A 27,722-nucleotide genomic window follows, 5' to 3' on the forward strand; every position below is an offset into this window, starting at 1 on the left:
CAATAGGGGGAGTCCTGTGCACCCCATCAGCATGACCACACCACCCCCCACAATCGCCATGTTGCAAAGCAGCATGTATCTATCCAGTTTGGCATTTATAAAGTATATGCAGTTTGATTAATTGGACTAAAAGGGTAACATGCTGTAACCCTCCATAAGTTGTACCCAAATGCTATTTTGTAAATGTCATTGTTTTCAAAAAATAGTTACTTTAAGTTTACAGAAAAATATTGTTCGGTTAAACTTGCTATTACTGTGTATAAAAATAACTTCACCATTATTTGTGTACAGGCAGTATGCATGTAAGTGCATGACTTTATGAGTTTTCAGGCTAACTATTAAAGAATAGACTCAGAATCAACCTTTAGGTATCAAAAAGTCGATATTATAGATTCATTTTCCATTTAAACATATATAGAACATAGAACATAGAACATTACAGCGCAGTACAGGCCCTTCGGCCCTCGATGTTGCGCCGACCTGTGAAACCTATCTGAAGCCCATCTAACCTAAACTATTCCATTATCATCCATATGTTTATCCAATGACCATTTAAATGCCCTTAAAGTGGGCGAGTCTACTATTTTTGCAGGCAGGGCATTCCACGCCCTTACTACTCTCTGAGTAAAGAACCTACCTCTGACATCTGTCCTATATCTATCACCCCTCAATTTAAAGCTATGTCCCCTCATGCTAGCCATCACCATCCGAGGAAAAAGGCTCCCACTGTCCACCCTATCTAATCCATCTTGTATGTCTCTATCAAGTCACCTCTTAACCTTCTTCTCTCTAACGAAAACAGCCTCAAAACCCTCCGCCTTTCCTCATAAGACCTTCCCTCCATACCAGGCAACATCCTGGTAAATCTCCTCTGCACCCTTTCCAATGCTTCCACATCCTTCCTATAATGCGGTGACCAGAACTGTACGCAATACTCCAAGTGCGGCCGCACCACAGTTTTGTACAGCTGCAACACGACCTCATGGCTCCGAAACTCAATCCCTCTACCAATAAAACCTAACATACTGTACGCCTTCTTAACAACGCTATCAACCTGGGTGGCAACTTTCAGTGATCTATGCACATGGACACCGAGATCTTTCTGCTCATCCACACTACCAAGAATCTTACCATTAGCCCAGTACTCTGTATTCCTGTTACTCCTTCCAAAGTGAATCACCTCACACTTTTCCGCATTAAACTCCATTTGCCACCTCTCAGCCCAGCTCTGCAGCTTATCTATGTCCCTCTGTAACCTACAACATCCTTCTGCACTATCCACAACTCCACCGACTTTGGTGTCATCTGCAAATTTACTAACCCATCCTTCTACGCCCTCATCCAGGTCATTTATAAAAATGACAAACAGCAGTGGCCCCAAAACAGATCCTTGAGGTACACCACTAGTAACTAATATTGCTGCCAATTTTGCCCAACAAAACTCAAAAAAAGTGAAGTATAGGTTTCCCTGGTTTTGCTTTGCTCGATTATGGATGTAATGGTGTTCATCTGCATTATTCTAAATATGCTTTTGGATTTGTTTTTCTAAGGCAGGGATGAAATGATTGGAAAGTTAGCTTCATTGCCAAAAAATAATTGCTACTTGACAATCTGTCGTGATATTTGGAATGCAGCTTCTGTTTCTTGACATATTGAGGGAATCGTGTTATTAAAAGATGTGTTATGCTGTGGTTTTGATGATTTTCTGCTTCACATAATGCAGGCATAAACAACAGGAATGTTATCATGTGGATGGATCACAGAGCAGTTGATCAAGTAGACCGCATAAATCAAACAAAACACCATGTGCTAAAGTATGTGGGTGGAGTAATGTCTCCAGAAATGCAGCCACCTAAACTTCTGTGGTTAAAAGAAGTAAGTCTTTTATCTTTAAACCTCTTTACTACAAATAAGAGGTATTGAAAAGCATCGCTAAGCAGAAAAGAAACTTTCAAGTGTATTTGTTTTTGCATTTTTCTCTTCTTTACAACTTAATTAAAGAAAGATCCCAGGAGAATATGAAATTGAGGTAGTTATTCCATTCCGGCACTATGTAGATTATTGTATAAGTATAATTTTCAGCTAAACATTGAATGGAATAAATCTGGCAAAAAGGCAAATTCGGCAAGAATTTCAAACAGTGAGTTACTTTTGTACGTGTGCTTCACAGAGAATGCTTATGTGACTGATTTGAAGTTAAAATTCTCCAGGCATTATCCTATTGTGTGAGAGAGATAGTAGGAACTGCAGATGCTGGAGAATCCGAGACAACAAGGTGCAGGGCTGGATGAACACAGCAGGCCAAGCAGCATCATAGGAGCAGAGAGGCTGACGTTTCGGGCCTAGACCCTTCATCAGAAAAGGGAGAGGGGAAGGGGGTTTTGAAATAAATAGGGAGAGAGTGGGAGGCGGATAGAAGAGGGATAGAGGAGAGGATAGGTGGAGAGGAAACAAACAGGTCGAAGAGGCGGGGATGGGGCCAGGAAAGGTGAGTGTAGGTAGGGAGTTAGGAAGGGGATAGGTCAGTCCAGGGAGGACGGACAGGTCAAGGGGGCGGGATGAGGTTGGTCGGTAGGAGATGGAGGTGCGGCTTGAGGTGGGAGGAGGGGATAGGTGGGAGGAAGAACAGGTTAGGGAGGCAGGGACGAGTTGGACTGGTTTTGGGATGCGGTGGGGGGAGGGGAGATTTTGAAACTTGTGAAATCCACATTGATACCATTGGGCTGCAGGGTTCCCAAGCGGAATATGAGTTGCTGTTCCTGCAACCTTCGGGTGGCATCGTTGTGGCACTGCAGGAGGCCCAGGATGGACATGTCATCTGAGGAATGGGAGGGGGAGTTGAAATGGTTCGCGACTGGGAGGTGCAGTTGTTTGTTGCGAACCGAGCGTAAGTGTTCTGCAAAGCGGTCCCCGAGTCTCCGCTTGTGTGAGTTGTATAGCTATGTGGCTTCCTATTTAAAATCACTATTGTTATAGTTCCTGCTGAAATCAAACCATTTTCAGTTTGAGAGTGTGCAGCGAGGTTTTACCAGGCTGACTGCGGTACTGATGTATGAGGAGAGATTGACTATGTTAGGATTGTTTTCACTGGAGTTCAGATGAATGAGGGGGGATCTCGTAGAGACTTAACATTCTAATAGGACTAGACAAGGTAGTTGCCGAGAGGATGTTCCCAGCAGTGGGTGTGTCCAGAACCAGGGGTCACAGACTAAGGATTCAGCATAGAACATTTAGGATGGAGATAAGGAGTCATTTCTTCACTCAAATAGTGGTGAGCCTGTGGAATTCGTTACCACAGGAAGCAGTTGATGTCAAAACATTGAATGTTTTCAAGAGACAGCTAGAAATAGCAGTTGGGGCAAATGGGATCAAAGGTTATGAGGAGAAAGCAGGAATAGGCTATTGACTTGGGCAATCAGCCATGATTGTGATGAAAGGCGGAGCAGACTTGAAGGGCTGAATGGCCACCTCCTGCTCCTATCTTCTATGTTTCCAGACATTTGTGTCAAAGCCCAAACTTCACTCCCAAGATAAAAGCTAGGGACAGAAAATCTGACAAAGGTGGGATACCTGATGGGATACAGGTCACTAGGTTTGTTTTCAAATTCCAGGTACTGGAAATTGGCAAAATGGGTTGGTTGAGGACAGAGAATTCCCATAGGGGGAAGTTTCTCAGCCCAAGCCTCTAATACCCAACAATATAGGTATAAGTCTGAACGTTGCTCACAAATCAATGGAGTGGCAGAAGAGAGGCACACTTAGTGATTTAGGCCTAGGTTCTGGCTTCAAATCTACATGGTAAAGCTGATGGATTAACAACTAATCACTCATTTGCAGATGAAGCCAATTGTATAGGAAAGACCATCTTTTAGTCAGTAAATGACCTTCTGGTGTCACTTTTCCTACTGCTTACATTCGGCAAAAGCCCAAGATACCTACATTGTGATGTGGGCACTCAAATGACAGAAAATGTGGCCCTGAACTGGAGTCACTGACACCTGATTATCTCATCATGAAGTGGGATTGAGAATATTGTTCCTATTCCAGACAGTAGGACAGCTGAAAATTCCCAAAACCACTATGATCTCAAACAGAAATTAGTGTAATTAGTCTCAGGAGACTCCATTTTGGTACATTTTTTATAGGTTTATAAATTGTTTAAAAAAAGGTATAAGAGGAGGAGTGGGGCTGATTATGGACCAAAAATAGGATTTACGTTTGAAGGCAAGGGCTGTAGATGAGGTATTAAATTAATACATTTTTTTAAAAGTCTGTCTTTCACAAAGAAAGAAAATACTGGCCAGCTCATGGTGAAAGAGGAGGTCTTTCAGACTCTTGGAAGGTTTAAGGGTGATAGGGAGATAGGCTGTCTGTACATCAAGTTGATAATTGACAAGGACTGGATGATTTGCAGTCAAGGACACTTTTTTTTATTCTTTCTTCGTGGGTATCATTGGCTAGGCCAGCATTCGTTGTCCACCTAAAATGGCCATGGAGGACCTCACGGTGATCAAAGTGAGAGTGGAAATTGCACAGGCAATGGCCATATTTTTCCAGTCAGCCTTAGACTCAGGGCTGGTGCAATTACAACTGTTAGAGCCTTGTTCAGAAAAAGTGGGTAAGGATCAAACCAACCACTATAAACCAGTCAGATTAACTTGAATGTTGGGGAACATTTTAGAATATATAATTGAGAACAAATGCAAGTAAAATAAGGAAGGCCAGCTTGAATTTGTGAATGGAAAAAAAGCAAGTTTCACAAACATCTTGAATTTTTGAATGAGATAATAGAGAAGGTTGATGAGGGCAATGCTGTTGATATGGTGAATATCAATTTCCAAACATCTGATAAAAGATTTTGGGTAAAGTTAGAGCTCATAGAAAAAGAAGGACAGTAACAAAATGAATACAAAATTGCCTCAATGACAGGAAACAAAGAGTAGTAGTGAATTTTGTTTATCGGACTAAGGGACACTGCAAAGTGGCGTTTCCCAGGGATGGGTATTAGCACCCCATTCCCCTGATATATGCTAATAACCCAGATCTTGACATATAAGGCAAAATTTCAAAATATGTGGATGATACAAAACTGGGAAGTATTATAAGCCATGAGGAGTATACCCTAGAACTTTAAAAGGACATAAACAGCTGGTGGAATGGACAAAATGTTGATGAAATTTATTGTGGAGAAGTGTGAAGTGATACATTTTGGTAGAGTGAATACACAGGGATGATATAGAATGAAGGGTACAAATTTAAATCAGTGACCTTGGTCTATATACAATAAATTCCCTTTCTCGAAAATCAAGAATCATGAATTTGGCTATCCGGGCCAAAAAGTAAAAACAAGGTTCAACATTCATGGACAAAGCTCGCATATCTGCAATTTGTAACTTATTTTTAACCTACTTTTAAATGAGCTTAACGCACGAATTTCATCATTCACAGGGTTCTCAGGAATGGAACCCTCACGATAAGCAGGAATGATTGTGTGCATAAACTATTGAAGGTGGCAAAACAATGGAGGGAGGAGTGGCAGATGGAGTTAATTTAGATAAATGTGAGATGTTGCATTTTTGTAAGGCAAACCAGGGCAGGGCTTATACACTTAATGTTGGGGCCCTAACAATTGTTGCCAATCAAAGAGATGTGGGGTGCAGGTGCATAGTTCCTTGAACATGGAGTCGCAGGTAGACAGGGTGGTGAAGAAGACATTTGGTATGCTTTCCTTCATTGGTCAGAACATTGAATTTAGGGGTTGGGATGTCGTGGCTGTACAAGACATTGTTTCGGCCATCTTTCGAATACTGCGTACGATTCTGGTAACTCTTCTATAGGAGGATGTTGTTAAAATTGAGAGGGTGAAGAAAAGGTTTACAAGGATGTTGCCAGGACTGGAGGGTTTAAGTTAAAGGGAGAGGCTGAATAGGGGCTTTTTCTCCCTGGACCATCAGAGGCTGAGGGGTGACCTTATATCATGAGGGGCATGGGGTCAATAGCCAATGACTAGGGTGAATAACCAGGGTGGGTGAGTCCAAAACTATAGGGGAAAGATTTAAAGTGAGAGGAGAAAGATTTAAAAAGAACATGAGGGGTAACTGAGGGTGGTGCGTGTATAGAACATGCTGCCAGAGGAAGTGGTAGAGGCACATACAATTACAACATTTAAAAGGCATTTGGATGGGTACATGAATAAGAAGAGTTTCAAGGGATATGGGCTAAATGCTAGCAAATTGGACTAGGTCAGTTGAACCAAAGGTCCGTTTCCATGTAGTATGACTCTAAGTTGACTGAGTGATTAGTAAAGTATACAACATCCTGCAATTTAGTAAAAGAAGCATCGAGTAAAAAAGCAATGAATTTATATTAATCCAACATAAATATTAGTTCAGGCTCATCCGGAATATTGCATCTAGTTCTGGGCAGCACATATTGGGAAGCTAATGTTTTCACAAGATTGGTTTCAGAGATGAATAACTTTAGTTATGTAGAAAGATAAGAGGTGTTGGGCTTGTTCTTATTGGCGAGGAGAAGCTTGAGAGGAGATTTGATAGAGATATTCAAAATCATGAGGGTCTTTGATGGAAGGATCAAGATCCAAAAGAGCACATATTTAACGTATCGTATATCACGACATATAAATCGATTTGATGTCTAAGATGACCCCATTTTCCAGCTCTGAGAATTGTGTTTATGCATGTACAGGGAGTATAGATCTTCCAACCTAGACAAGCTGTGCTTACATGCATAGTCAACTTCAGTTTTTGCACCTATAAATGCATGTTTTATTTACCTTATAACTGGGCAGAAGGGCTGGAGCAGGGGATATGTATTATGAAAATGCATGAGAGTTTAAGACACAGCGACACAGAGAAGACCCTGCATGGTGAACAACAAATAGAGCTTGTCTGCTGCTTTCAAAAGCAAGTTACTTCGGAAGTTGGTTTCAAGATAAAAGTTAACTTTTCAAAGAACAACATTGTAGTGTGGAAATTTGGTGTTTGTGACAAACTAATGTGAGAATAGGAGATCTTCAAAAGCAAGTGCACCATGGTCTGATTTTAAATGATTCGTTGAAAATTGTCAGAACGGTTTCATTGTCATAATACTAACAATGCAATGTCACAATACATAAATCCAATGTGTTTATATGCACTTAAGTAGATCAGATCAAGCCCTGAGTCCAAGAAAGCTTTCAGAACAGTATCCAGTTGGTTTAGCAGCCTTCAGAAAAGAATTCTAATGCTGCAGTAGAACAAGAATGCTCAGAGACCATGATAAGATGTCAATGACAAAATGACAATTTTCCAACAATTCATCAACTGACAGTAGCAAAAACATGAGGATCATTGTATTCAAAATCAAATGTGCACAAATTTCAATATGACCAGCAACCAAGTTGTGGAGAAGAAATGTTCAAAAACGAAAATGTTCAGAAAGTTCTAATAAAAATCATAGAACCTGTGAGGACAGGTTCACAGTGGTTCTAACCTGTCTGGTTGGTGGAACAAACTTAAAATCTTTAATTTCCAAACATTAGACCAAATAGAATGTCAAGATCCCTTGAGGAGTTTTTGTACAAGTTCATGACAATTGTTGAATGGATGATGATAGAGTGAAGTTATAAAGTGGTAATGCGTGGAATAGTTTTCCTGGCTTCATGAAGAATGCAGCTTATTAGTGTGGGATGTTTTCAGATACCATGACTGATGAAATCAAGAGATAACTGCAGATAAATTGCAGCAAAGTTGTGGTTATATTAGGGGGTCTAAGATTGTGGTTCAACTTTGGCTGGGCACCTGAACAAACTGTTCAAGGAACATGTTCACACCGAATACAGTATGTGGATGGTTAACAGTGGAAGAAAAAGATGCAAAAAGGAAATCTGTACCTTCCAACTTGTCATCAAGTCATCAATTGCTATCAAGGTAAAAACTCAGATTATTCAAAATTGCAGACAGTCTCATTCATTGAGATGGAGAGAAAGATGTTTTGTTGTCAAGAGATGATTTTGAAACTGAAAGAACCTTAACTGATCAAGAATAGGTACTTTATGATGATATGATCATGTGTGAGAATGATTTCAATGAAATCCAAAAACAATAAATTTGATTGATTTTAAAAAGTTTTAAAACCTATAACAGTATGTTTTGTATAATTAGTTAATTCAATTAACAGTCTTACATTAATTTAGGATGAATTACTTATTTGTGCCTTTGTTATTGCTAGACTTGACTATTCCAATGGAATCCTGGCCAGCTTCCCTGCAACTTTACTGTCCATATCCTTTCACCATGTCTTGTTCACCTACCACCCTGTTGTTCACAAACCTACATTGAGTCCTGGTCAAACATTATATTGCTTTTAAAATTCTTATTCTTCTTTTCAAATCCTTCCTTGACTTCACCTCCTCTTGTCTCTGTAATCTGCAGCCCCACGATCTTCCAACACATTTGTGCTCCTCTAATTGTGGACTCTTCAGCGTCCATTGATTTTAATTACTCCACCATTAGTGGCCATACTTTAAACTGCCAAGACACTGAGCTCTGTAGTTTCCTTCCAATACTGCCCTAAACCCCTCTGTCTCTTTATCTTTTTACTCCTTTAAGATGCTTCTTGAAATCACTCTTTTTAACCAAGCTTTTGGCCATCTGCCCTGTTTACCAACTTACTTAGCACAAATTCTAATTTTGCGATGTAATGTTAATGTAAAGCCTGACAACTTTGACCCAGAAGTAGTCCAGTATGGAACGTTTATGATTTATAAGAAACTGCTGAGAAACAAGGACATTTTCTGCAATCAAGAGAGTTTTTAAGAGAGGCTCTTTCTTCCATTGCTGTGGCTGGTCATTCCATGGGCTTAGTGATTTGGAGTGCTTCCTGAAGAGTTCAGATTGCTGATGTTCCATGTGTGTTTATCATCAGACTTATTATCATGTGTGATTGGAGTTTACATCATTTATTCAATATCCTTAAATATCTTCCATCAGTGGTATAGGAGAACTGTTCCATTTTGCTGTTTTAAGACTTTATCTGTGTGCAGCTAATGTATAATAGAGATGAGTTTAATTTCTGAAAATTGATGCTATGATTTGAGGATGCAGTGATTTCTTTGCCTGTACATGGATGCTGTCAGACTGCTGAGCTTCTCCAGCGTTTATACTTTTCTTTTGTTCAGATCTCCAGCATCCACAGTATTTTGCTTTTATCGATAATTGAAGATCCTGGCTAGGAGGAGTTACTGAATATATGTTCGCACGGCATGAATAATGTTATAATCAATGCTGCAGAAAAGGAACAGAAAACAAAAATTGCTGAAAATACAGTGGGTCAGGCAGCATCCATGAAGAGAGACCAAGCTAACGTTTCGAGCCTAGATGACTCTTCATTAGAGCTGATGTGAAGTGTGGAGTGCACAGCATTTATGCAATAGTGGAGAGTAGGGGTGGAGTGCTGGGGGAGAGAGGCAACTGATAATGCTGATTAAGTGATTGTAATTTGAGAATGACAGAACAATGGTGTGTTTGACTGCTAAACAGGAAAGAACAGACAGTTCCACTGGGGTGGGGGGAGGGAAGAGAGGACATCACACTTCATGTCAGAAGAGTCATCTAGACTCAAAACGTTAGCTTGCCCTCTCCCCATGGATGCTGCTTGGCTGGCTGTGATTTCCAGCATTTTTTGTTTTCAGTACAGATTTCAGCATCTGCAGCAATTTGCTCCTCCAGAAATGGGAACAAGGAGAGAATAGCTTATTGAGGAAGAATGGAAAAGAAGGGAAGATAGTGATCCTTTGCCTCTGCATGTTTATTCAGCTTCATTAATATTGTTGGGTTTAGAGGCTTACCAATGCCATTCTCTCTAATTAAGTCTCTGTTATTTTCTGTTTAAAGTAAAATACTCAAAAGGAGAAAAATAGTAAAGATGTTACTAACTTAGAACTGGTTAAATCTTTGAAAAGGTCTGTTCTCTTGTATTTACTTTTATGCTTGCAAATATACTAAACACAGGATTCACCTACCGGCAAAGAATATGGTCACAGTAATTTATTTAGAAACATGAATCAAGTAGAAACAAGTCTTCCCAATTGTTGTTCTGATTTGTACATTCTTGCTAAATTAAGTCATGCAATACTTTATTAACTACTTGCTCTGCAGTATCACTGACCATGTGTACTGCTTTTAACAAGATTTCTAGACGGTGTATTACAAGAGATTGTGAAAAAGCAGGCAGAAGGGCAGCTAACTGTCGCTCCTTTAAATTCATTTTCATTTACAAGTTTCATGTGAGACATGTTATATTTTACAAAATTTCCCACAAATGATTTAAGTAAGTATAGACTACAGAAACACCTTGTTCAAATTGTATTCATAAATGTAATGAAAGCTATTAATTTTGTCAAATTGCTTGACTGGAAAATCTGTTTCTGGGAATTAACAAAATATAATAATTAGAAAATTTAATAACATGTTTATATTTAAACTTTGGAGTTAATTGGTACCATACCAGAAACAGTATATCATGCCTTTCAAGTTGACATATGGCTTGTAAATGTTTGTCAGATGCAAGTTAGAATTTTTTTTTGTTCCTTTCTGCCCTATCCAGAATAAGTTTTGCTTTCTTCATCTGGTCCTAATAATGCCAGCTGCTGAATAATGAGTGCCAAATGTGAATTGTTTTCTGTCTGCTTTGAGCAGCTGGAGCCTTCTAACTTTATAACTGTAAAAGAAAAGCTAATGAGGTTCAAGCGGTAGAAGCTCAACAAAACTAAGAGAGTAATATACACGAGAATTGGTTGATGCCAGTTGGCTGTGAATAAATGCATTTCCTGGTAAAGTACTGATCCATGCAGACCAGGAAAGTTCCAGGTTCACTCTTCAATCTGTGCTGATGTCAGCTGGACAGCTTAGGATAATACTGTTGGCCTAATATTCCTTCCATTAAGCAACTCTATCCTACAGGATCAAGGGACATACTTTTGTAATGTCTTCGAAAGTCACCAAAGCTGAGAACTTCTTTGCTGCTTAAAGTCTGATACAGTTTTAGGATAAAGAGGATAGAAGAAAACAAAAGAAGAAAAAATACTAGTGTTGAAATAACACAAGTTAGTAGAATACATCATGCATTAAGTCACAGAAGCATACGGTGTATATCACATATTTATAGTGTTTCTTTGCAGAATAATCTCAATGAGTAATATAAAATTGTTAGTGTAGAAATTAACTGTTTACCTACAGATGATTAACTCTTCTATGAATGTTCTATTACACAACTGTTGAGGTTGGTTGGCTCGCCGAGCTGGTTTCTTGTTACGCAGACGTTTTGTTACCGTGCTTGGTAACATTCTCAGTGCAGCCTCTGATGAAGCGTCGGTGTGTTTTCCCACCTGGTTTTTAAACTCTGGGGTCCGTTGCGATGGATTCCCTCACTTCCAGGTTTCCTCCGTAGTGGAATGTATATGGGGTCGAGTTCAATGTGTTTATTAATAGCATGCTTCGTGGAGTGCCATGCTTCCAGGAATTCTGGTGCTTGTCTCTGCCTAACCTGTCCCAGGATCTTGGTGTTGTCCCAGTCAAAGTGGTGGTTCTCCTTGTCCATGTGGATTGAGATGAGTGAGTATTGGTCGTGTCTTTTTGTAGCCACTTGGTGTTCATGTCCTCTTGTTGTTAGTTTCCTTCCTGTTTGTCCTATGTAGTGTTTCTCACAGTCTCTGCAGGGGATCTTGTAGATGACACTGGTCCTGTCCATGGCGGGGAGTGGGTCTTTAGTTCGGGTGAGCACTTGTCGTAGGGTTGATGTGGGCTTGTGTGCCACTGTGATGCCTAGCGGTCGTAGGAGTCTTGTGGTGAGTTCTGATGTGTTCCTGATGTAGGGTAGTGTGATGAGTGTGTCGGGGCATGTAGAATCTTTTTGATGCTGTACGTGTAGGCATCTCCTGACCCAGTTCTTTGGATATCCATTATCCTTGAACACTTGGAAGAAGTATTCTTCTTCCTCTTGGCGTAGTTCCATGTTGCTGCAGTGTGTTGTTGCCCTTTTAAATAGTGTTCGCAACGAGACTTTCCAAGGCTCGCCACTCACTTCACCAGGAAGAATGCTACACCTAGATTTGAATTCAGATCACAGAGTTCAGAAACCAGTGCGCTCACCATTACACCATGGTAACCAGAGCCATCAGAGGCTGCACTGAGGATGTTACCAAGCACGGTAACGAAATGTCTGCAGAACAACAAACCAGCTCGGCGAGCCAACCAACCTCAACACCCACAACCCGAGCTACAGATCTACTCCAAAACCTTATTACATAACTTTCAGGTCTAACAATTTAAAAATAGCTAACTACTATGAATACAAAGAGATAATGTAGAAAATGCTGTGTTGGGGTGAAATTTAAAGGTAAGCATTTTAGTGGCCTGGTGCATGCAGCTTGGACTTCGGACACAACTGCAGGTTACAGTTCCATCCAGTAAGCTGACTTGGTGAAAGTTGCCTGAATGAGTGGTACTTGTGTGTTTATTATGACTGATGTGTCAACATAAGATAGAATCTTAATTTTGTATTTCATAATAAAGTATTTCCGTTGCTGCAATGAGATTCTCGGATATTTTCATTACCACGTTAGGTTGAGTGGTTAAAAGCTGATGCAATGTTTGTCACCCACGTCTCCAGGGCACTGATGCTCTGTTTACCAGGGCTGACAAGTATATTACTTTCCATATTGACCTAATTAGCCAATAATAGAGAGCTTGAGGATTCGCAGAAATGGTTGGTTTCTCGCATAATCAAGGCATTATTAATTAAATCCATTTTGTCATTTGGGCACCAGAACTCCAGCTGGAATACTCTTGTTTGTGAGTAAGAAAAACATCTGTTTCACTAATGTCCACTCGTTTTCAATTAGTGAAGTACATCATCTCAATTTGTGCACAATACCCAGACAGGGTTTATCTTCTATAATTCAGTTACTTCCCTAATGTTCAATTGTGTGAGGAATGTGACAGGTTGTTTCATGCAATTCCCATAAAACTCAACCTCACCTGAACCAGAATAACTGTTTTGGTGTTTAGTCAGATCTGGAAGCTGTGCTTTGTAGATTCCTATATGGTGTACAGCTTTGCCAAACAAAGAGACTTTGGAGAAGGCATAGTAGAGAAGAACTTTCCTTTAAATGAATACCAGGATGTAAGTGAGGGAGTGCAGAAGTAAAGGACCATCTCAATGTTTTGAAGCAAGAGATGCAAGTAATAAGTTAATTGCATAAGAATTAGGGTGACCTGTTTGTTCATCTTCCCCGAAAACTTGCACAAAGACCCTCTGCAGTGAAGTCCCCTCCCTTAATCCCACATAAAAGAATATTGAAACAATTCAGCGAGCTTCTATATCAATGATATACTGACAATGTAGACTCAGAAGCTGTTGTAAAACCACAGTGCAGACCACATTGCCAAATGTGGTTAAGATGATGAATTTAACTCCTAACACAAAATTTGCCTTCAATTCATTTCTCACTCAGTATCAACCCATCCTGTTTTTCATATAAGAAGGTTTCCTAAGTCAACTACCATGAAATGTACCTCTTGTGTTTTCAGCAAGGATACTGGAGAACTTTGTATGCCTGTGTTGAGGGACTTAAAATGCTTATGGGTGGCAACTTCTTGGTATTCAAGTCTGCATGTGCCTGGTATAGACTGTTGCACCCCAGCTACTACCAGAGAGTTGTTCCAGTTGATTTCATAGCCCCATGTGGGAGATGACACCACATATGTTCAAATTGAACTCCTCCATACTTTTAGACATAATACTGAAATTATTTGGTGATTGCTGCAATCCTGAAGTTCTCAACATTGTAATACTCTGATGAAGCTATCTGATGGGCTTCCCTGCCATTAGTTGCTGATGATATGCACTGGCTATTTCACCACCTTCTGCTGCACAGATTGCCAATGTCTATGTTGGTGCTTGGTATGATGGAGCATTTGACAGTATATCTTTAGGAAAGTTGTGCTCCTTTCGGCCGTCTTCTTCAGCAGGTTCCAGATGCTGAGTAAATACTATAGGATAAAAAGGAATATTAGGATGGTACTGAGATGTTGGACAGTAACAAATGACAAACTTTAGAATGCATTTATGAAGCTTACTGAGCATTTGCTGATGTGATTGAAGGACTATAGGCGACAGTGACTTTGCTACTGTGAATGCTTGTAGCTTTTTTTCTGGTTGACTAATCTGCAGGGCTTCTTGCTCGGTGAAGCCTATTGTATCAGGTAAGCTTCCCTGATCTTGTTACTGTTCCTGGCGTGTTTCACTGCCTAGCCTTGCAGAAAGTTGGGTGAAATTTAGTGAGTAGCTATTGAAAGATACATGGAGACGTGTACAATTTATGCATATGTTGCAATTATTGAGAGAAGGAGAAGAGATATGAAAGAAGTGAGCTTTTGACAGTGATCAATTAGAAAGTAAAATTAGCAAAAATAATAGAGAAGGGGATCTGTGGAGTTGCTGGTCTTAAAAGTGCAAGAATGTGAGAAGACAATGCTTTTGATGTTTGGTATAAAGCAGCAACAAAAATGATTAGATTGTTTATAATGAGAAAGAGAGTTGTTGCAGTGTGTCCTTGTGATGATGGAAGTAAGTGATGAAGGAGAAAAATTTGTTCAGAGTGGTGGGGAAGAAGCTGAAAGAAGTAATGACAAGTGTGGTTGACCTAGAGGAAGAGAAAGCACCCTTGGTGCTCTCGTAAGTCCATTGGCCTTTTTTCTTTACAAGGGACTGGTATAATTTTCTTTGCTGTGCATGGCACTATTACATATGGACCCTTTGCACTGCATAGGCCTTTCAAGGTTGCTGCTTAGCAGCATATGCACATATGGGACTCCATGATGTCCATGACCAGAGAAAATGGCCTACTTCTTGAGTCAGTGGAATGGATCTGCGGCTGTCAACTATATTAAAACAAAACCCCAGTGTTAAAATCATCCCACCCTCATTGATAGGTAATAGACGTTTACTGCTCACCTTGGTCTTCTATCCACCTAGTAGATGGTCTGAGTTAAAATTGGGATTATTATTCAGGCACAATGAAGAGTGGTGCTTGATTGAGATATTGTAGGTTAAATAATATCTTTTGAAGTGATTCTTCATAATGAAAGGAGAATCAGCATAGGATGAAATGGTAAAGGAACATGGAAATGTTAATTGACCAATGTAATTTGGAACAAAGTAAATGGCAGTACAATTGCATAAGTCACTAAAAAGACAAATGGAGTCCTGATTATTAAATCTAGAATCAGATAATTCAAACGTTTGGCGTAAAATTTTAATTACACATTGGTCCTCATTTAGATTACTGTTAGAGAATCATTTTTAATTTTGGAGTGACTACAATTTAAGAAATAATATCAAATTAATGAAGTCGGTTCACTTGGATACTACCAAGATTTATTTGGATGCTGCCAGGGATGAAGGGTTTAGGTTATGAAAGGAGGTGTGAGAAGTTAATACATCTTTCACAAGGCTAGAGGGGTGAAGAGATTAGAATATTTTATAGAATCCCCGCAATGTGGAAACAGGCCATTTGGCCTAACAGGTCCACATCAACCCTCTGAAGAGTATCCCACCCAGATCCATCTCATAACCCTATCCCTGTAACCCTGCATTTCTCATGGCTAACGCACCTAACCTACACATTCCTGAACACTATGGGTATTTAACGTGGCCACTCCATCTAACTTGCACATCTTTGGACAGTGGGAGGAAACCAGAGCACCCAGCAGAAACCCACACAGACACAGGGAGAACGTGCCGTTGCACATAGACAGTCACCCAAGGCTGGAATCAAACCTGGATCCTTGGCACTGTGAGGCAGCAGTGTAAACCACTGAGCTGCCATGCCACCCAATCTACGAGATCATGAAGAATTATTAAAATAAATCATTAAAGAAGGTTTAAAAATAAATAAACGCTTCAATTGTCTGATGAGATGGTAATATGAGGACTCAAATGTAAGGTTAGAGTAAAAAAATCTTAAACGGTAGTTTAGGTTATGGAAATCTTAGCCACAAGCTGTTATTGAAGTTGAGTCTATAATTACTTTTAAAAAGAAACTCGATGACTGCTGGGAAAAGATATAGCAAGGTATAGAACCTAGAAGGAAAGCAAGATGAGACTATGTAATTTGTTTTCATTAATTCCAAGCTTACACTGATAAGTGGCAAGTATGTTTTGCCTCAACAAGTGCCAAGCAAATTCTCCAGTTCTCCAGCTTCTTGATTCTGGGGGTCACCATTGATCAGAAACTGAATTAGATTAAATGTCACAGCTACTAAAGTAGGTTAGAGCTAATTATTGTGCAATGGGGAGGCGATGGCCTAGTGGTATTGTCACTGGACTGTTAATCCAGAGACCCAGATAATGTTTTGGGGACCCGGGTTCAAATCCCACCACAGCAGATGGTGGAATTTGAATTCAATAAATATCTGGAACTAAGAGTCTAATGATGGCCATGAATCCATTGTCAATTGTTGGAAAAACCCATCTGGTTCACTAATGTCCTTTAGGGAAGGAAACTGCCATCCTTACCTGGTCTGGCCTACATGTGACACCAGACCCACAGCAATGTGGTTGACTCTAAATTACCCTCTGGGCAAAGAGAGATGGGCAATGAATGCTGCCTAGCCAATGATGCCCTCATCCCATGAATGAATTTTTAAAAAAAACACCATGCTATAAGAAGGATGTTGTGAAACTTGAAATGGTTCAGGAAAGATTTACGAGGATGTTGCGAGGTTGGAGGGTTTAAGCTATAGGGAGAGCCTGAATAGTTTGGGACTATTTTCCCTGGAGCATCAAAGGCTAAGGGGTGACCTTATAGAGGTTTATAAAATCATGAGAGTCATGGATAGGCTAAATAGATAGTGTTTTTTTCCCTGAGGTTGGGGAGTCAAAAACTAGAGAGCATAGGTTTAAGGTGAGAGGGGAAAGATTTTAAAGGGACCTAACCGGCGACTTTTTCACATAGAGGATGGTACGTGAAAGGAATGAGCTGCCAGAGGAAGTGGTGGAGGCTCGTACAATTACAACAGTGAAAAGGCATCTACATTGCTATATGAATAGGAAGGATTCCGAGGGATATGGACCAAATGCTGGCAAATGGGACTAGGTTTATCTAGGATATCTGGTCGGCTGGGACGAGTTGAACTGAAGTGTCTGTTTCTGTGCTGTACATCTCTCAGAAGCTCACTCTTGATCATCACTGCGTTCCCCAGTACGGGAATGAAATAGAAAATTCTTCATTTGTTCTAACTGATGCAACTGAAACGACATTCAATAACCCAAATACCATCCAGGTGAAACCAGTCCATTTGATCAATTCCCTGTCTGCTGCTGTACCATGATTATGGCCTGTATGAATTCCAAGGTGCACACTAGCCAGTCGCCAAAGTTTCTTCCTTCTCTGAGACAAACATGAGCTGGAGGTGCTTGGATACATTTTCACTTCCAAGTTCCCCTCTAAGTCACATATCATCCAGACTCAGACGTATACTACTGTTCCTTAAACAAAAACAGAAATTATGGAAAAATTCAGTAGGTCTGACAGCATCAGAACTCAGTTCTGAAGAAGAGTCACTGGACTTGAAATGGTAACTCTGTTTCTGTCCACAGATGCTGCCAGACTTGCTGAGTTTGCAGTTCTTTATATATGTACTCCTGCTGTTTCTTCAATGTTGCTGGGTCAAAATTCTGTAACTCCCTCCCAGACAGCATTGAGAAAATATCTTAAGCACATAGGCTTCAACTGTTCAAGAAGAAGCTTCCTCTCCATCCCCGCAAAATGTGAGCAATAATTGCAAAAGAGGTCTGAAGCATGGTTATAGATAAATTCTGGCTTCTGTAATTTTCTGTAGTTGTTCCAATAACCACCCAATTGGAATAGTGGTTCTGCAGTTCATAACTGGTCCTGCAAGCCCTGGTCTCCCAAGATGGATCATTCCATTGTCTGTGCAGCTTTGCAGGTGGCAATCTTTACGGAGGCAAACTTGTAATTAAGGAAAACACCGCTATAAAAACAAAAAGTATGCAGTAGTTTGAGATGACTGCATAAAGCTGCCAAGATGTAGTTGAAACAAAAGAGGATCCTCAACTCCATTGTTGATGTAGATTGCCTCCATTGTAAGGCAGTAGCCATCTGTTACATAATTGAAATCCCTAATCATGCATGTTTATGCATGCTTGTGTGTATTTGTGTGCATTCATTTTGTGAAATTCAGGCCAAGTTTTTACCTTTTTAACAAGTTTTACCATTTAACTTGGTGACTTTTATCATAAAATGAATGTCTTATTTTTGAAAACTCGACATATGGCATCATGTGATTTTACATTTTCAAGTATATACTAAATTGAAATAATTGCATCTTTTTGAAAATTAGCTGACCTAAAGAGTGAAAAGAAATCTATTCACATCTTTATATTCAATTGCAACAATTTACGAAAATAAAATTGTCTGCTGGGCTTAGTAGTATTGCAGTAAAAATAGTGTGGAATCTATGGTGAGTTGTCATAATGGATACGCATTTGGCTTGTCCATAGAAGGCAGAGAGTTGTTGTGGAGGGGTGTTTTTTTGACTGGAAGTGTGTGACCAGTGGTTTCCCGCAAACATCAGTTTTGGAACCTCATATATATGTATGTATAAATGGTTTGGATGAAAATGTCAATGGTCTGATTAGTAAGTTTGCAGATGACAGGAAAATTGGTAGCGTTGTGGATAGCGAGGAAGGATATCAAAGGATGCAGCAGGATATAGATCAACTGAAAAGTTGGGTGGAGAAATAGTAGATGGAGTTTAGTCAGGATTAGTCTGAGGTGATGCATTTTGGCAGGTCAAACGCAAGAGGAAGGTGTCCTGAAAATGGCCGGGTTCTTCGGAGTATTGATATATAGAGGAATCTTGGGTTGCAAGACCATAGCTCCCTGAAAGTGGCAACACAAGTGGATAGGTTGGTAACGAAGGCATACAACATGCTCTGAGGAAGAGTCACTGGACGCAAAATGTTAACTCTGTTTTTTCCCTTCACAAATGCTGCCAGACCTGCTGAGCTTTTCCAGCAACTTCTGTTTTTCTTCCTGATTTACAGCATCCACAGTTCTTTTGTTTTTTACTTTTTAAAGATAGCCTCATTACGTAAAGACAGACTGCCATTCTTAAAGGTGAATTGTATTCCAGCTGTTTCAGGTGCTCGATGTGGTTGTGGAAGACTTTGAATAGGAAAAGGATTCGGAAATGGTGCAACTGGGGAGAAGGCATGCCCAGGGTTCTCCATAGTAGCAATGAACAAAGAGAAGAGAGATCCGCTTCCCTTCAGACAGATATTATGAAGGAAATGGGAGCAGACAATCAGTGTGGGGTCAATACTAACAGCTTAGGACATTGTGCAGTACCTTAGAGTTCAATGAGTGGTTGAGCTCTCTGAATATATCATCACATGCTGCTTCCTTCTGAATGAATCAGTAGTCTCACACACTACTCCATTCATTATATTCCCTTCATTCACCTACCCAGAGTCTCAAACAAACAAAGCTCAAATTAACATTCATCCCCCGATTCAGTTTTCATACACTTACATTTCTGACAGCCTCATTTTCACATTACACGTCCTGTAAACACGATCATCAGTTTAACTTTAGCAGCCATATCACCAGAAAATCTTACACCACAGTTGCTAATGCACTTTTCTTTTTCTTGCAGAGCCAGGTGGCCCATAGTTGGAAGCAGCAGCGACTAACCAGTGGGAAATCGGACCACTGCTTCCTTCAGGGCCCCGTGTTGCAAAGTTGGGTAGAGTTCTTGTGGATTGGGAGGCAGGAAGTTAGAATTTGGCTTGTAAAATGCGAGAGGGGAAAGCATTGCGTGGTCCCTTTAAAAGATGATATATTTTTTCTGTGCTTAGAGATTTAAAATGGATGTCCGTGACCAGCAGCTTGAAAGTTTGCAAGTACACAGAGAGCATCCTACTCGAAACATTTATATTGAAAGGTCAAACAGTTATTAGGCCAAGCAGCAGTTTTTACCAAGACAAAAGGCTTTTGAATTTAGCCAATCACTTTGAACCAGGCATTCAGATACCAAAAACCAATTAAATTTAAATTTGATGGTTTTAACAACATAGGACCAATCTGATTGTAAGAAATATTGATATATCATCAAGGGTATAAATTAAGGGGGCAGCTGGACAATGCCGCAGAGCTAACTGCCATCTGCCAGAGCTAACAGCCCTCAGCTCTCAAGAGAGAATAGCGGGCTCCAACAGCTTCCTCCAAGTCTTAGAGAAAGCACCATCTAAATATCACGGTACCAATGGCACAACTAGTTAACACTCCTGACAGAAGAATCAATAGAGAAGGCGCAGAACATTCCGGAAGATGTTACCTGACTGTAATTTCGAGAGACTTTTTTTTTATATATAAGTGGAACTTCTTTTATTGGAACAGCATATCATTAGAATAAAGTTTTCAAGAAGATTTGTAGCTCGGGTTGTGCATGAGGTTGTAGACATGCTCGCCAAGCTGGTGGGTTTGGTTGCAAACATTTCATCACCTTGCTGGGTAACATTGTCAGTGCACCTCTGGTGAAGCGTTGATGTTCTGTTCCACTTGTTATTTACATGCCTCCGTTTGCTGGGGTGATTGGTATTGCTTCCGGTTTTGTTTCTCAGTGGTTTGTACACAGGGTCTAATTCAATGTGTTTGTTGATGGAGTTCTGGTTGAAATACCAGGCCTCCAGGAATCCCCTGGTGTGTCTTTGTTTGGCTTGTGCGATTATCGAAGTGTTGTCCCAGTTGAATCTGTGTCCCTCATTGTCCATGTTTAGTGAGACAAGTGAGAGTTGGTTGTGTCTCTTGGTGGCTAGTTGGTGTTCATGTATCCGTATTGTCAATTTTCTTTCGGTTTGGTCTATGTAGTGTTTCTCATAGTCCTTGCGTTGTATTTTGTATATGATCCCAATTTTTCTGGTTTTGGGTATGGGATCTTTTACGTTCGTCAGTAGCAGTCGTAGGGTGGTTGTCTGTTTGTCGGCTACTCTGATACCTAGTAGTCTGAGTAGTCTTGTGGTCATCTCTGAAATGTCCTTGATGTATGGTAGGGTGACAAGTGATTCTGGTCGTGTTGTGTCTTCCTGTTGTGGTCTGAGAAACAAAACTGGAAGCAATACCAATCACCCCAGTAAACTGAGGCATATAAATAACACGCAGGACAGAACACAGACGCTTCACCGGAGGCGCACTGATGATGTTACCTAACAGGGTGACGAAACGTTTGCAGCCAAACCCACAAGCTCGGCAAGCATGCCTACAACCTCATACCGTTAGAATCTTGCTGTATTCAGAAATACTTAGTAGTTAGAAGGGATTTATTCTATTTGTTAATAGTTTAGGTAATTTATTCACTGTTGGAGTTAGATAAATAAATTGTTTCTTGATGATTTTAAAGTGAGTGTCAGGGATTTATTTTATTTAACCACTAGGAGTTGCTGATGAAGGGTCTAGGCCCGAAACGTCAGCCTGTCTGCTCCTATGATGCTGCTTGGCCTGCTGTGTTCATCCAGCCCTGCACCTTGTTGTCTAGGAGTTGCTGAAAAGCAGGTTACACCAATTTTCACACTCACTTTACAGATTATGAGATGAGCTGCTCTTCTTTGGGTATCTCGGTTTTAGTTCTCTGAGGGGGATCAACCTCCCCTTTCTAATAGATCGGGGGCTCATCGTCTGGGATTTGGACAGATTTGAACAGATTTGAACAAATTTAGGGTATGATAGGTCTCAGCAAATTTCAACAGACTTGGGGACTAATGTCCTGGATCTTTAAACAAAACTTTAGTGAGAAGTGGAAAATCTGTTTAATTTCGTTTGCGTCTTGTTGGTGAAATTAAACATGGGGAAATGGCTCTTAACATTGCTAAAGATGTTCTGGGAGTCAAACATGCTTCCCAAATTTGCCAAGGAAGTTTAGAAAAACAGAAAATGGTGTAAGAAAGCTCAAATTGTAATGGAGCTAGCCATTATATCAGAAACAGAAAAAGAAAGGAAAAGAAGAACCCTAGCAGAACAAAAAGGAAAAGAGGGAAAAGAAAGGGAGAGAGGTTTGATCTTCAAAAGTTGGCAATTAGACAAGAAAGTGGACGTAACAGGGTGGAGGTGAAGATAGAAGGTAGGCTTAGTGAGGAGAATAGTGATGACCCATCGTAGCCAAAGGCCTGGTAGGGATATGTACAAATATGTCCAAACATTACCAAAATTCGATGAAAAAAATGTAGAAGCCTTTTTCATTTCCTTTGAGAAATTGGCTAAATTGATTAACTTGCCAGAGACTATATGGGTAATGTTAATTGGTGGGCAGGGCTGGTGAGGTGTTTGCAGCACTGTCAGAGGAGGTGTCTGGAGAATATGAAGAAGTAAAACAGGCTATTTTGAGTCCCTGTGAATTGGTACCAGAAACATATAGGCAACAGTTCAGAAATGTAAGAAAGGAGATAGTAAGTACTGCAGATGCTGGAGTCAGAGATAACACAGTGTGGAGCTGGAGGAACACAGCAGGCCAGGCAACATCAGAGGAGCAGGAAAGCTGACCTTTTGGATTGGGACCCTTCTTCAGAAATGGGGAGGTGGAAGGGAACACAGCAATAAATAGATAGAGGAGGGGTGGGGCTAGGGAAGCTGGGTGTGATGGTGATAGGTGAGTGCAGGTAGGCAGTTGTGGGGATTGGTCAGTGAGATGGGAGGGGCGGATAGATGGGAGAGAAGATGGACAGGTTGTGTCAGATCAGGGAGGTGAAGATGAGAGGGAGGTTTGGTCATGGGATGAGGCAGGGGGTGGACAGATATTGAAACTGGTGAAATCCACGTTTAGGCCATTGGGCTGTTGGCTCCCAAGGCAGAATACGAGCTGCTGCTCCTCCAGTTTGTGGGTGGCATCATTGTGACACTGGAGGAGGCCCAGGATGGACATGTCACCCAGGGAGTGGGAGGAGGCATTAAAATGGTTCGCAACCAGAAGGTGTTGTCGTTTGTTGCAAACAGAGCGCAGATGCTCTGCAAAACGGTCTCCGAGCCTCCGCTGGGTCTCACCAATGTAGAGGAGGCCACATGTAAGAAAGGAACCAGGTTAGACTTATATCGATTTTGAAAGAATTAAACAGAGCAATTTCGATAGATGGGTGAAAGCACTAAAGATAAAAAAGACATATGAGGGTCTTAGAGATATTATTCTGCTAGAGTTTAAAAACTCACTTCCAGAAGTGATAAGAACCCATGTTGAGGAACAGAAAGTTAAAACAGCAAGAAGTGTTTCAGAGATGAGATGAAAATGCATTAGTGCATAAATCGAAACTTAGCTTCAGACAGCAATTTCATTCCGTGCGGGATAGAAATTGGGAAAGAGGGAGATCCTTCAATGAAAAACAAAAAATAGATCACACTGGGAACAGTTTACCACATGTGAAAAAAGAAACCCAAGAAGGTGAAAGAGATGAAAGACCTCAAGTACTGCAACAAAGTGGGACATACAAAGTCACAGTGCTGGTGGTTTAAGAAAGGCACTGGGAGAAAGGATGTGTAAAAGACGATAAACCAGTAGAATTAGTTGAGGTAGTGAAGGAAATCCCAGGAGAAGTTGAGGAGGTGCAGGAGAATGCATAGCCTAGTCATGCGCTGGATAGTAAGATATCATCCGATCTTTTCAAAGACTTCACCTGTATGGGTAAGATTTACTCAGGTAGAACAGGGGAAGTAGGTAAAGAAGTTACAATATTGAGAGATACGGGAGCTAACCAGTCTCTGGTAGTAAGAGATGAAAATATTTACACTCCTTCTGAAGTATTGCCTGAGAGTGTGGTAATTGTGGAACAAATGGAGAGAGGAACAGTGTTCTCCAGGTAAGATAAGGCTATAAAGTCCAATCAAGACTGAGGAACTGATAGTAGAAATCATCGAAAAATTGGCTATTCCAGGAATACAGTTTATTCTTGGAAATGAGATAGCTGGATCACAGGTAGGAGTGATGTCCACTGTAATGGAAAAGCCAAAATAAAATCAGGGAACTGAGGAATTGGAAGAAAAATACCCTGCAAGTTTTCCGGACTGTGCATTGGCAAGATTCCACAGTCATAAGTTAAAACAAGAAGGGAAAATAAAAGCGAAAGATGAAGGAGTTGAAATCCAGTTAGCTGACACTTCGAGATGGTAAAGGAAAATACCTAAACAGGTAGAGGATCAGGAAGAGGTATTTAGTTCTGAAAGATTAATGGAGTTACAACATAAAGATGGGACGTTAAAGGATTTATATCGTAAAACCTACTCGGAAAAAGAATGAGAGTGTATTCCAGAATGTTATTCCTTGAGGATAAAATCTTAAGGCAGAAACGGAGACCTTGGCAGGTTAGTGCGGATGAGAAAAGGGTGGAAGTTCACCAGATTGTGTTGCTAGTAGAATACAGACAGGAATTATTGCAGGTAGCACATTAATTACCTGTAGGAGATCATCTAGAAGTGAAGAAGACTCAGGCCAAGATACAGAAGCATTTTTATTGGCCTGGATTACATAAAATTGTGGTTGAATTTTGCCGTACCTGTCATATATGTTAGATGGTCGGAAAACCACAGGCAGTGAGAAAACTAGTGCCTTTGATGCTAATTCCCGCATTTGAAGAACCTTTTACATGGGTTATAATTGATTGTGTAGTTTCCCTCCCTAAAACCGAAAGTGAAAACCAGGATTTGCTAACCGTAAAGGATGTGTCTACTAGATTTCCAGAGGCAATTCCATTACGGAATGCCAAGACAAAAAAGGTTGTGGAGGAGTTGTTTGCTTTCTTTACCCATTATGAATAACTCAGGGAGATTCAGTCAGACCAAGGGTCCGGTTTTACTGCCAAAATATTTAGACGTCACGGATAGTTTAGGCATCAAACACTTTAAATCAAGTGCATACCATCCTAAATACCAGGGAGCATTGGAAAGGTGGCATCAGACCCTAAAGACAATGCTGACGGCTTATTGCCAAGATTACCCAAATAACTGGGATACGGGTATCCCATTTATATTATTTGCTATTAGAGATGCTCCAAACAAATCGACTTAGTTTACTCCATTTGAATGGATATTTGGACATGAAGTAAGACGGCCTTTAAAGTTAATTATGGAAAAGTTGATAGGTCTGAAGTCAGATCTCACAGTTGGATTATGTATCTGAGGTGAGAGAAAGATTAAACAGAGTAGGTGAATTAGCTAGTCAACATCTGAAGGTGGCACAGCACATAATGAAGCAAGAAGCAGATAAGAAATCTAAAATTCATACATTCGCCCCTGTGATAAAGTATTGGTGCTGTTACCAGTGGTCGGAGATTCCTTCAAAGCAAGGCTAAGTCATACCTATCAGGTTGAGAAGAAGTTGAGTCAGGTGAATTATCTGGTAAAGATGACAGTTAGGAAAAAAAATATTGGGTATGTCATGCTGAAACCTTACTATGACAGGAAAAGGGAACTGGAGAAACATTTGTTCCTGCCACTCAGAGCGAGGGATCAGATCCAGATGATTTGGATTTTGATGTGCCTCAGGATAAGTTGAATAATGAGGAAGTCATTAGGAATGGGATATGGCAGTGAGCTCTCTGTCCCAGGAACAAAGAACTGAATTGAAAGACTTGTTACAGTGCTATGAGGACCTATGTAGAAATAGGATGGGGAGGACTAATGCCACAGTACATAAGGTTGAGGTAGGGAATGTTGTTCTGATAAAACAACACCCCTACAGGCTTCGTACTCTCAAAACAGCACAGGTTCAGAAGCAAGTGGAAGCGATGCTCCGAGAAGACATCACAGAGCCGAGTCAAAGCGAGTGGAGTTCGCCGATCGCGTTGGTTCCCAGACCTAACGGTACTCAGCGATTCTGCGTAGACTATCGGAAGGTCAACGCTGTGATCAAATCTGACTCATGCCAAATTCCAAGGCTGGAAGATTGTGTGGAGAAAGTAGGACAAAGCCATTTATATCACAAAGTTGGACTTACTTCGCAATTCCTGGCAAATACTTTTGTCAGAGAGAGCAGAAGAGATTTCTGCTTTTGTAACCCCAAATGGGCTGTTTCAATTTAAAGTAATGCTGTTTCGAATGAAAAACTCACCAGCCACTTTTCAAAGGCTTATGAGCAGAGTTGTTGCTGGACTGACTAATTGTGCCATCCACATAGATGACTTAGTGATCTTTAGCCATTTGTGGAAATACCACATGGAGGATTTGGCAGACCTCTTTGAGAGAGTATGGAAGGCAAAGTTGGTCATAAATGTGGCAAAAACAGAATTTGTAAAGGCGGAAGTGACATTTTTAGGACTCAACATTGGATACAGACATGTGACACCGAGGAATGTGAAGCTGAAGGCTGTTGAGGAATTTCCAAGACCATCATCAAAGAAGGAAGTGCCATGATTTTTAGGATTGAGCAGATTCTACAGGAAATTTGTACCCAACCTTAGTAGTGTAATGGCACCATTGACAGATTTGTTTAAAAAAAAACAAAATTTCGGTGGACGGAGCAATGCCAAGAGGCATTTGAGAATTTAAAAGCCATGTCAGCAATCACATCAGTTTTAGCCACACCAAATTTTTTGAAAGCCTTCAAAGTCGCCATTGACGCCAGTGAAGTAGGTGTTGGAACTTTGTTGTTGCAGGAGGATATTTGTGGAATTGAAAAGCCAACTTTTTTTTTTAAAAAAATTCAATATCCACCAGAAAAAATATTCAACCATTGAAAAAGATTTATTGAGTTTGGCAATAGCCTTACAACATTTTAAAGTTTCCATTGCATACAGGGTATCAAAGGTGACTGTATACACCAATCACAATCCTTGACATTTCTGGAAAGATTTCTGGAAAGATTTCAGGACAACAGCACCAGATTATTTCATTGGAGTCTCATATTACAAGCATTTTGTTTACAGATTGTACATGTTGCGAGTCATGAAAATATTCTTGCAGATGTTTTATCATGAGTTTAAAAGAAAAATGCTTATATAAAATAAAGACTATGGTGTTCAATTTTATATCTAAATGAAATTAGTATAAAATGTGTAACTCTACATTAATGATATGGTGGAGTTAAGTTTTTAAAGTGAAAAAAATGCTAACATTTCATAATGATAGTTCATTTTTTTCTTAAGCGGGGAGGTATTACGAAGTTAGGTAGAATACTTGTGGATTGGGAGGCAGGAAGTTAGAATTTGGTGTTTGTAAAACGCTAGAGCGGAAAGCATTGTGTGGTCCCTTTAAAAGATGATGTACTTTTCCTGTGCTTAGAGATTTAAAATGGATGTCTGTGAGCAGCAGCTTGAAAGTTTGCAAGTACACAGAGAGTACCCAACTCGAAACATTTGTATTGAAAGGCCATACAGTTAGCAGGCCAAGCAGCAGTTTTTACCAAGACAACAGGCTTTTGAATTTAGCTAATCAATTTGAACCAGGCATTTAGATACCAAAAAATGATTAAATTTAAATCTGATGGTTTTGACAACATAGGACCAATCCAATTGTAAGAAATATTGATATGTCATCGAGGATATTAAAGACGGGGGCAGTTTGACAAAGCCACAGAGCTAACTGCTATCTGCCAGAGCTGCAGCCCTCAGCTCTCAAGAGAAAATTGCTGCTGTCACAGCTTCCTCTATGTCTTAGAGAAGCA

The 27,722-nt window shown here is 40.3% G+C and overlaps 1 protein-coding gene across 2 annotated transcripts in view; it reads left to right on the plus strand.

The window, feature by feature from the left end:
- The window catches only part of fggy (FGGY carbohydrate kinase domain containing), a 310,186-nt gene that overhangs the window by 47,928 nt on the left and 234,536 nt on the right, over positions 1–27,722 (plus strand). The window contains exon 4 of one of the 2 annotated variants that reach the window (XM_048601899.1): positions 1,724–1,875. The exons of the other annotated variant lie outside the window; for it this stretch is intronic. Coding sequence (XP_048457856.1) covers positions 1,724–1,875 — 152 coding nt within the window. The remainder of the gene's footprint in view (positions 1–1,723; positions 1,876–27,722) is intronic. 2 annotated transcript variants of the gene reach the window in all.

The sequence above is a fragment of the Rhincodon typus genome, chromosome 10 (genome assembly GCF_021869965.1).
Source record: "Rhincodon typus isolate 14 chromosome 10, sRhiTyp1.1, whole genome shotgun sequence".
Classification (NCBI taxonomy): domain Eukaryota; kingdom Metazoa; phylum Chordata; class Chondrichthyes; order Orectolobiformes; family Rhincodontidae; genus Rhincodon; species Rhincodon typus.